General features: G+C 51.1%; 3 protein-coding genes across 3 annotated transcripts; 2 read left to right on the forward strand and 1 right to left on the reverse strand.

The window, feature by feature from the left end:
* Window positions 1-57: 57 nt before the first annotated feature.
* On the forward strand, window positions 58-1741 carry GUITHDRAFT_155570 (hypothetical protein). The gene is made up of 6 exons (XM_005822053.1): window positions 58-148; window positions 316-380; window positions 471-549; window positions 896-949; window positions 1233-1268; window positions 1420-1741. Exons 2-6 carry the CDS (start codon window positions 349-351, stop codon window positions 1504-1506), a joined length of 288 nt encoding a protein of 95 aa, XP_005822110.1. The 5' UTR covers window positions 58-148; window positions 316-348; the 3' UTR covers window positions 1507-1741.
* A 233-nt stretch (window positions 1742-1974) lies between these two features.
* On the reverse strand, window positions 1975-3153 carry GUITHDRAFT_118676 (hypothetical protein; the record flags this gene model as incomplete). Its single annotated transcript, XM_005822054.1, has 7 exons — window positions 1975-2001; window positions 2113-2157; window positions 2205-2257; window positions 2372-2456; window positions 2738-2805; window positions 3011-3056; window positions 3103-3153. 7 exons carry the CDS (start codon window positions 3151-3153, stop codon window positions 1975-1977), a joined length of 375 nt encoding a protein of 124 aa, XP_005822111.1.
* A 1589-nt stretch (window positions 3154-4742) lies between these two features.
* On the forward strand, window positions 4743-9930 carry GUITHDRAFT_146717 (hypothetical protein; the record flags this gene model as incomplete). Its single annotated transcript, XM_005822055.1, has 16 exons — window positions 4743-5262; window positions 5313-5422; window positions 5473-5562; window positions 5609-5740; window positions 5788-5824; window positions 5870-5960; window positions 6134-6237; window positions 6290-6375; window positions 6642-6784; window positions 7232-7326; window positions 7578-7996; window positions 8310-8411; window positions 8739-8821; window positions 8865-8955; window positions 9292-9435; window positions 9721-9930. The coding sequence occupies 16 exons, from the start codon at window positions 4743-4745 to the stop codon at window positions 9928-9930; spliced, it is 2457 nt and encodes an 818-aa protein (XP_005822112.1).
* Window positions 9931-10849: the final 919 nt, after the last annotated feature.

The following is a 10849-nucleotide window of genomic DNA, read 5'->3' on the forward strand; positions in this document are numbered from 1 at the left end:
TCTATCGAACAACTACTGACTTGTGTCTGTTCACTCTGACGACCTCGTCTCGTTCAGATATCGTCCACGCGTCGTTACAACTGAGTTTGCTTCTCATCTCGGCAAGAGCTTTGCGTTGACACGGCCCTACTCTCCTTCCTTTCATGCGGTGAAGCAGTCCCTTCCTCCTTCGTTCTCTTCTTGCTGCCTACGTCCCTTTCCTCTCTCTCTTCCTCACCCTTCTCCGTGAGTTTTGATTCCTCCTCCTCCTCCTCCTCCTCCTCCTCCTCCTGCTCTTTCCTCTGCTCTGTTCGTCTGACCTTCCACATCAACCAGGCTGCAGATTCATTTCAGTACGGAGCCTCGATCATGGCGTTTGTCAAGCTATTGCGCCGCTACCAGTAAGCCGGGGGGGAAACAAAGGGGGGATTGGGGGGCTGCAGAGGAGGAGGAGGAGGTGGTGGAGGAGGAGGATTGATAGAGTTGTGGAGGTATCGCTTTATCGGCTGTGTGGAATGGAATGCATACTTCATCCTCGGACAAGAGCTGACGAGCAAGCATCTGGCTCGGGTGAGTTTGTGTATTCGCAGAAACGATGATGATCGTGATGTTGACGACGACGATGTGTTGAGGGACAACATGAGCTGGAGTAGGACGAAGAAGAGGACGAGGAGGAAAGATGCGATAATGATGGCTTACTTCAAACATAATGGTGGTGGAGATGATGATGATGTTAATTGTGATGGTGATGGTGATGGTGATGATGACGATGATGATGGACTTGTACATGTACATGTCGATGCTGATGTTCACGAGGGTTGAGGGTTGGGTGTGGGTAGGGCGCTTGATGGGGATGTTGTTTGTGGTTGACGAACTCGAGCCTAACAATGACGACTGACTTTCTGCGTTCCCTCAGCTGTTCCCAGAGGCAAACGTCGAATCTTGTTTCTATGAGGATAGCGCCACCCTGGTCGTCCTTCAACTCTTTCCCGCCTTCTTCCCTTCCTCCCTCACTCTCTTTCTATTTGCTTTTCTTCATCTCTTGCTCTGCCAGCCCTTCTCCACCACCATCACCTCTTCCTCCTCCTCCTCCGTCTCCTCTTCCTCCTCCTCCTCCGTCTCCTCCTCCTCCTCCTCATCATCATCATCATCATCATCATCATCATCATCATCATCATCATCCTCATCCTCCTCCCATCCTTCATGCTTGTCCGTCCTTTTGCACTTCATGTTCAGGACTCATGATGCAACAGGAGACGGACAGAAGGAGGAAGAATCTTGCTTTGCAGGCATGCGAGAAAATGGGGGGAGAGGGGAGCAGGACGAGATCAAGGACGAGGAAAAGAGAGGGGACGAGGAGGAGGATTGGAAAGGGGTTTGATTGAAGGAGGAGGAGGAGGAGCAGCAGCAGCAGCAGCAGGACTGATAAGGAGTTGGCAGGTGCCATGGGTGGAGGTGGAGTTGGAGGCAGGGCGAGACCCCTTGACCTGGAAGGACATCAAACAGCATCTGAGCGGCGGAAGATGACGAAATAAGAGACAAGCATGATGTAACAGAAACGCTAGAGAAGTGTTATAGTAACAATCACGATAGAGAAGTGTTGTTGTAACAGATACAAGAGAGATGTGTTGTGGTGACAGATACAAGAGAGATGTGTTGTTGTAACAGATACAAGAGAGATGTGTTGTTGTAACAGATACAAGAGAGATGTGTTGTGGTGACAGATACAAGAGTGTTATAATACCAGATACGCAAGTGCTTTAGTAACAGAGAACTTCATTCTCTTGTCCTCTTCAAACTTTTTTACTTTCACTCTCCTCCCGTCTTGTCGAGTCAGACGGAAGTCGGACCATCGTGAATGAGAAGTAATCTTTGGCGGGGAGACCGAGCACCACCGTGACTGATTGTCATTGCGCGCGGGTCATAAGATTTTGTGATGTTGGAGCTGACGATGCTGATCTTGACATAAAAGGCTGCTGATAGCACTTGTCGTTTTCATCTCGACTTGTTGGGGCTGATCCACTGATCCAGTATCAGTCAGCGTCATGTTTTGATGTCCGAGAAAACAGAAAGAAACAAAACAGAATCAGTAGGCAGACAGGCAGCAGATTTATCTCGAGCAAACAAACTTACCTGACTTGTCTTGTTCAAGAATCCTCGTGGGACAACAAAGGTGAGCTAATAAGATGAGAGAGTCAGCACAAGAATGTAGTAGACTCGAACACCTTTGTTATCTTCCTGTCGATAGTCCTCGTGACCGTGATTTGTACAGTTGTGCCTGCGTCCACGGGGTCAAAGACGAGGATGACAGCAGCAGCAGCGGCGGCAGCGGCAGCGGCAGCGGCAGGGAGATGAGAAATTTACGACTGAAGCTTGAACATGCAACACGTACCTTCAGGTCCGAGGAGAGCGCTCGCTAGAGTCGAAGCAGCGCTTGTATTGCCCATAACGTTGTTGTTCATTTTCATCTGGTGAAACTGTGATTGGACTTTGAGAACATCTCAACAAACATCGGCAAGGATAGCATTCACTGCTATCATAACAAACAAGCAGCAGCAGCAGCAGCAGCAGCAGCAGCAGCCGGAAGCAGCAGCAGCAGCAGCAGCAGCAGCAAGCAGCTCACTGGTTGTCTGCCGGCTCTGAGGAGGAGGAGGAGGAGGAGGAGGAGGAGGAGGAGGAGGAGGAGGAGGAGGAGAAGGAGCAGCAGCAGCAGCAGCAGCAGCAGCAGCAGCAGCAGCAATTTCTCGCCTCTCTTCACCTTCCGCATCAAGTCATCGACGTCAAGGTCGTCTATTCTCTGGATGACATCTCCCACGTTTAGTCCTCCTGCTCCATGATCACTACAGGCTCCTCCTTCTACTACTTCTGTCTTCCTTTCCCTCCTCCTGCTCCTTCTGCTCCTACTTTTCCTTACCCTCCTTCACCTGCTTCTCCTCCTTAACCTGCTTCTGCTTCTGCTTCTGCTTCTGCTTCTGCTGTGCTTTTTCCTCTCCTCCCTCCTCCCTCCTCCCTCCTCCTCTTCCTCAACAACCTTTGCAAGCTGGTCCGTCGTCAGCCAGGGACACTATCACGGCAGCCTGGAACGACTTCAGCTGAACGCGAGCAAGCAGCATGTTCAAGGACCTCGGATTGAGCGATGAGCTGCGGGTCCAGGCCGATCCCGATACCGCACATTCCCTTCCACTCTGGTTTGTTCATCCGATGTTCTTTCCTGGGTTCCTCGAACTCTCTTGAGGAACAACACGCCTGTCGTGAGAGCGCATGTCAGGTCGACGACAACAGACACGCCTTCCTCCCTCCTCTCATACACATCAGTAGATCTTTTCGTCAGTCCTCACTCCGTACATCTTCTTCCATGTTCTTCTCACATCAGCTCGAAATCCTATTTCCTGCCTTTCTTATACCTCCTTCGAAGCCCTCCACCCTTCAGAGACTCTGACTTCGTCCTGTACCCATTTGCATCTACATGCAAGATCGCTCCACCCTCCCATCCCTGTTCAATCCTCCTCTCTGTCTACCTTGAATCCTTACCTCCATCTCTTCCCTTTTCTCCCACCAGTTCTCTCACTTTTTCTCTCCCCTTCCTCCTCTCTCCTGCTCATCGTCATCCTTTCTCCCATATCCTCTACTTCTCGTTCTCTTCCTCCTCCTCCTCCTCCTCCTCCACCACCACCACCTCCTCCTCCACCCGAGCTCTTACCTCATCTCCGCACAGTATCGACTCGGTCCCCCCCATGTCGCCGCTCTCTGACAACTTTGACAGGCCAATTTTGCAGATTGTCCCTATATTTCACTTACCTTCGAAATTGAACAGTCAATGAATCAAATTTTTAAGTTAGGTTTGAAATTTAGTTGACAGTGTGACTTGGAAATTTAGTTACGTTCTGTGCACTGAGCGTCTTTCAGAAAGCGGAGGCTTCAGGCGGCCCGCCTCAGCCCGGCCCCGCAACCGGGCGGTATCAGTCATATCACTAACTAGCCTAACTCAGTTACGGGGGGGCCGGTAGGACGTCACCAGTTACCCCGGCTCCCCCAGGCTCAGTCTGCATTTAGCACGCCGGTACCAGCTCAGCGGGGGCGCGGGGGGGCGCGGCCTCCCCGAGGCCCCTGCAGTGACTGAAAGGCCTAAACCCTAGTCGAACTTGTCGGACTCGGCCACACTGTGACACTGAATCGAACTATTCATCCGGCCCGCGCCCCGGCGGCGGCGCCCTACGACTTCGGAGCCTGGCATGGCCGTTCGCCGCCGGGCCGCCCCGTCACAGAGCCTCTAAGTTAGACGAGCCCGCCTCTTTGACTTGATCGGGTACTCGGCAGAGGGCCCGCCGGTCCCCGGATCGATGTCGGATGATTTTCTTTTTAACTTTTACGATTTTGTTTTTGCTTCAGAACATGACAAGGCATTTCAAATAAGTACCCCACCCTCTTCCAATTTTATGCACCCCTACCGTTATTTTAACCTTTCAAAACCCACCCTTTTGTCTCTTGATAGACTACCCCCACCTCCTTTCCTCGTCGACTCTTCAGATAGTAGGGTGCTTGCGGCAGGACAGGACTGCGAGCGCTGGGACTCGCAGAGGAGCGGCTGGGAGTAGGAGAGCAAGAGCAAGAGCAAGAGCAAGAGCAAGAGCAAGAGCAAGAGCAAGAGCACGAGCACGAGCAAGAGAAGGACCAGGCCATCATGACTGGAGAAGGTCTCTGGGCGACTGTCTGAGCCTGGGACTGAAGGATCCGTGTGGTAGTGCGGAGGGTTCACTGTAGACATGGACACGCGATGGTCGTGCCGGTTTCTCCTCCTCTACCTTATCATCCAGCTCACGGGATGTACCGTGATCAACAACTTCTGCGCGCCGGGTCAGACTACCGGGGTCTGCACCAACAAACTTCTGTACTCCCCTTACACCGACGCCGACATGGAGGCGGCTTGTCCGACGGAGAACCCGAACCCCTGCTTCATCCTTCAGCTCCAAACCCCTGCAGTCGACCTTTACACTGATGCCGCAACCCATCTCATCCGGAACTACTCCTCCATCTCCTCCACGGAAGCAGAAAGGGGGGTGACCACCGGGTTCTATATCTACAACTACAGGAGCAATGGCAAGAAGTACCAGACGTACAGTCTCAACACTGTCGTCACGATCAGGATCAGTTACACCATGGGATACCTTTCGTTTGACTTCTCCGCCATGAACTCCGAGTGTCAGATCAGGAGTTTCAGCTACGAGCAGAACTCAAACCAGACTCTGAAGAGGATAGCCGACATGGTGCCGATTACCTTCATCAGTGAGCTAGCAGTGCAGCACTTGCAAGGAGTCACTGACAGTACTCTGCAGTAAGTGGCACAGTGCAGCAGCTGAACTGTGCTCTGGGCAAGCTGGAGTTCGTGAGGAAAGGAACGAGCACCAACGCAGAGGCCAGCTCCAACGAGCAGCTTGCTGAGCTGGTGGGGACGGTTGGCCGACTGTTAAGCTGAGAACTTGACTGTGATTACAGGGAGACATGTCAGTGCTAACCATCTTGATTCCTCCTTCCCCGGACTACCAGACAGCCTTCCGGGTGTCTACCGTCATGTACTATCCCGAGGTACGTCTGAGCAAGTTTGTTCCGGCTGTTGGGATGGTTTTCGCAGTCATGCGAGGGAGTGTGGAGCGATGAAAGTGAAATCTCCATTCTGCAGATCAAGAAGATGCCCATGTTGTCCAACTGCCCGTCGTTCTCTTATGCCCAGAGCCTGAACCGACTTCAAGTTCCCTCCTACTTGGTGAACGAGATTGCCTAGTATTTCTTGTCGTAACCTTGTGATGGTAGAACGGAGCATGCAACACTCTCCCGATCTCTTCCTATGGTCATCACAGTCCACTTGACTCTTGTCACCTGACGACCTGCGCAGGAGCTGTAGTATCCAAGACCTGCAAGAGATCGGCGGTCGACGGCAACACCATCAACGTTTGCTCCTCCTGCGCAAACTCCAAGGACAGCTGGTGAGTAAACGACAACGAGATCGTGGGAGGCTGGAAGGCTGAAGATGGTGTGCAGGCTGTACGTGTTCGAGGACGACGCCTCAACGATGACGCTGACGAACATGATCCTTTCTGATACCTCGTTCGATGCTTCTCCCTTGCTTCTCTTCCTCCTGACAACATGCCTCCTCTAGCACTTACAACGGCAACGTGACCTGGTCCCTCAAGCTGCGCTTCCAGGACGTGCTGCCAAAGACCGGAGCAGCAGCAGCGATAGACGCTGCTCAAGTGAACGGAGGTGAAAGCATCGCTGGTTCTCGTGCAATGGGACTGATATGAAAGAGTTGCAGACCAAGCAACATTCTGTGCAGACAAGACTACATGTGCTCCCGGGACAAACTGCTGTGCTCAGACGTCATCAGAAGCTTATAGACAGGTCGGAAAGATTGTTGGCTGAGTGACATGGAGAAAGAAGAGGAGCGCGAGGCAAGGAAGGAACGACGATGATGATGATGATGATGATGATGATGATGATGGAGATGATGGAGATGATGATGATGATGATGATGATGATGATGATGATGATGATGGAGATGATGATGAAGATGATGATGATGACAAACAGCAGGGGGGGTGATAATGATGATGAGGATGAAGCGGACGGAGACGAAGAGTCTTGTAATGTGACAATTCCTTCTCAAGGTTTGGGTTCCGAGCCCTATGAGCGATTGGGGCACGAGATACCAACTTCGGATTGTTCGCAACACATCCTATGCTATCCTTTGCAAGGCTGGCACTCTTGCCTGCCCCTCCACCAAGTTGCAGAGTGGAGAATGGAAATGCAGGTCAGAGACAATCTTGTTGTCTGATAGAGATCAGAGGAGTGTTGATGGTTGTAGATGTACCAGTGAATAGAGATCAGAGGAGTGTTGATGGTTGTAGATGTACCAGTGAATAGAGATCAGAGGAGTGTTGATGGATGTAGATGTACAAGTGAATAGAGATCAGAGGAGTGTTGATGGATGTAGATGTACCAGTGAAGAGAGATCAGAGGAGTGTTGATGGATGTAGATGTACAAGTGAATAGAGATCAGAGGAGTGTTGATGGTTGTAGATGTACAAGTGAATAGAGATCAGAGGAGTGTTGATGGATGTAGATGTACCAGTGAATAGAGATCAGAGGAGTGTTGATGGATGTAGATGTACAAGTGAATAGAGATCAGAGGAGTGTTGATGGATGTAGTAATCTCCCGATTTCTAATCGCCCTGTGAACTTTCTTCTTCCCGTGCAGCTCGGACCCGGAGACTTCGGACCAGTGCGTGTGCGACTCGGGTCTCTGCTATATGCTCAATGGCTTCTCGTTTGCGCAGAGCCGGCAGACGACCAGTGAGCTGCTTGCTGCTTGCTGCTGCTTGCTTGCTGCTGCTGCTGCTGCTGCTGCTCCCCCTGCTGCTTCTCTCTCCTGCTTCTCTCCCTGCTGCTGCTGCTGCTGCTTCTCTCCCCTGCTGCTGCTGCTGCTGCTGCTGCTGCTTCCACTCCCTCTTGTTGCGTCAACATCACTACCTATGACTCCCTTCCTGCTTCCTGCTGCTGCGCTACCATCACATCTTCTGACTGATATGCTCCGTTTCCCGCAGGCACCGGCTCCTCCTTGAGCTACAGGTTGTGGACAGAGCTCGTAGACACACAGACGACAAAGGAAAGTCTTACTGTCCTCCTCCTTTGCACCCTCCTCCTCCCTCTTGATACCCTTGTCCTTCTCGTCCTCGTCCTCGTCCTCGTCCTCGTCCTCGTCCTCGCCCTCGCCCTCGCCCTCGCCCTCGTCCTCGTCCTCGTCCTCGTCCTTGTCCTCGTCCTCGTCCTCGTCCTCTCGTTCTTGTCTTCCTCCACATGCCATCGGCAGCTAGTGAGGTGGCAGCAGGTCATGGAGAGAGGTTTCCTGCTCCTGGACCTCGTCAGTCCTACATGCGCCACCAACACTTCCTGCGGCTATCAGGTGTCAGGAACTTTCTACTTCTACCCGATTGCCTCGGGAGGAATTTTGAACTTCTACAAGGTCCTGCTCCTCCTCCTCCTCTTCCTCATATACTGCTTCTCCTTCTCCTCCGCCTGCTTCCCATTCTGTCTCCTGCTCCTGCTCCTGCTCCTGCTCCTGCTCCTGCTCCTGCTCCTGCTCCTGCTCCTGTTTCCTGCTCCTGCTCCTGCTCCTGCTCCTGCTCCTGCTCCTGCTGCTGCTGCTGCTGCTACTCCTCTTGCTCCTGCTCCTTGCTGCTGCTGCTGCTGCTGCTGCTGTTCTCTACGTGCATAAAGAATTATTCAAACTCTCTCTCCTCTGATAGTCTCACTCACATTTTTGACTTTCAATTCAGTTTTCCCCGCTCGCAATTTTCTCTGGCTCCTATCAAGACTCCGACAGGATTCTTCAGCTTGCCAAAGTACAGACTGTATCTGCTGGCTCTGCAAACATCCAGGTGATTTCTCTCCTACCATGTCGTTTGTTTTTTCTCCTTCTGCTCTCTGTCTGTACTTAATGTCAACTTGTCGATCTGTCTTCTTTCTGCTCTTCATCTCCTGACCTGTCATCGCTCCCCTTGTTTCCTACATTGCGTGTTAGACTCGTCTCCTGCACATTCTTGTTTCTGACAATCGTCGTCATCATCATCATCTCCATCATCATCTCCATCATCATCTCCATCATCATCTCCATCATCATCTCCATCATCATCATATCATCTCCATCATCATCATCATCATCATCATCTCCTTCTTCATTTCGTCTTCCCTAACATCTTCACCAGCTAACCGTCTCCACCATTCTCGGGAGTATCAAGCTGCCATCAACTACTTCTGGCAAATCCCACACCTTCACCGGCTCCATGACGTAGATCTTGCTCTTTCCTACCAGCTCACTGACAAGTATGCAGCAACATCAACAAGCTCGTTCAGACTATCGTGTACTCTCCTCCCGGTTGGCCCAACTACAACACGCAGAAGAAAGGTTCCCTGCCAGAGAAAGTGAGCATACGATGTTTCGAGCAAGACATGCTGCTGCTGCTGCTGCTGCTGCTGCTGCTGCTGCTGCTGCTTCCTCCTCCTCCTCCTGCTGCTCCCTGCTCCTCCTAGTTCAACGTCGGCTCACCATTATCGTCACAGCTTCTCATCAAAGTAGACAAAGGCTCGTCCAACTTTGACATCTACGGATTTCCTCTCCGCGATCCCTTAGGCGTTGGAGATGTAAATATGCTGCCGTTGGTCCTCCTCTCCTCTTTTCCGTCGTCCATTTTCCTTTTCCTTTTCCGTTTTCCTCGTCCTGCTTCTCCTTCTGCTCCTGCTCGTCTCAAGTTCTCTCAGGTAACTCAGTTCGAGATGGACATCAACATTATGGCTGTTGACGATGCTCCTGTTCTGAACGCCCCCACGGAGCTGACTACCAATGAGAACGAGATCTCTATTCCTTCCTCCATCTTCTCTGCTTCCGACGTCGATGCTGTCGAGGTTTGAACCTCCGTCGGAGGACGCCTCATCTCTTCCTTCTCTTCTCCTCCAATATTGCCGTCGTATCCTTCACGTTCTCTTTATATCTGTGTTTCTTTCTAGTCCTCTCCCCGTCCTCCACCCTTGCCATGTCCTACCACCCTCTCCGTTCAACACCACCTCTTGCTCCTCCTTGTCTTCATCCTCCTCCTCTCTCCTCCTCTCTCCTCTTCTCTCCTCTTCTCTTCTTCTCCTCCTGCTCCTGCTCACCCCCACAAGCATCAAATTTCACTGACCTGACCGCAGGCTTTCCTTTCCGAGACTGGAGCGAACTTGACGTCGACCATCTGTCCCAGCCCAGCGTCGCAAGTGCATCACAGGATGACGATGACGGTGGAGACAACTTACGGCAAAGTCTTCATGAACATGTCAGGATTGGACTCAGTGGAGGAGATGGTGCTGCTGGACGCGTCGACAAACTTCTTTCAGGCTCGACTGCACACTTATCCCAAGTGAGACGATGATGACCATGAGTCGTGAGATGCTGCTGCTGCTGCTGCTGCTGCTGCTGCTGCTGCTGCTGCTGCTGAGGATGATGATGACGATGGAGATGACAATGATGATGATGATGATGATGATGATGATGATGATGATGGAGATGATGATGATGATGATGATGACTGTGATGAACTGACGTTGCTTGCTGGTGAATATTGCCTTTCTCCTTCTCACCTTTCCAGCCATTTTTGTAGCGTGTGCTCACTTCTATATTGCAGCTTCCCCGTCGATCTTGCAAATGTCATAATGAAAGACTCAGGGAGTGTCATTTGTGGATTGGACAACCAACCTTTCTGCACTAAGATCGAAACAAGATATCTGAACTCTTCCAGATCTTTCACCGTGAGTACCAAGACAACGGAGCATAAACAGTTGTTCCACAGTCGTCATCATCTACATCTTCTGCTTGTTCTTGTTCCTTCTCTATCATCATTGACTCCTCCTTTTCTTCCTCTTTCCATCATATTCATCATCATTGTTGACATCTTCTGAATGTTGCAGGATACATCTACACCAGTTTTCTGTGGAGCCAAAAGATTAAAGTGACTGGGTCGATTACCTGTCTGAATCAAGCAGTCATGTCAATGAGGTGAGGCTAGTGATGATAATGCTGGTAGTAGTGGTGGTGGTGATGATGATGTTGATGTCAATGTTGATGATTTTGGTGGTGGTGCTGGTGGTGGTGCTGGTGCTTGTGGAGATATGAAGGAGATGATGATGATGATGATGATGATGATGATGATGATGGAGATGGAGATGGAGATGGAGATGGAGATGGAGATGGAGATGGAGATGGAGATGGAGATGGAGATGGAGATGATGATGATGATGATGATGAGATTATAATAATGATGATAATGTCAACAATGACAAACAG

Source organism: Guillardia theta (assembly GCF_000315625.1).
Source record: "Guillardia theta CCMP2712 unplaced genomic scaffold GUITHscaffold_132, whole genome shotgun sequence".
In the NCBI taxonomy this organism is placed as follows: Eukaryota; class Cryptophyceae; order Pyrenomonadales; family Geminigeraceae; genus Guillardia; species Guillardia theta.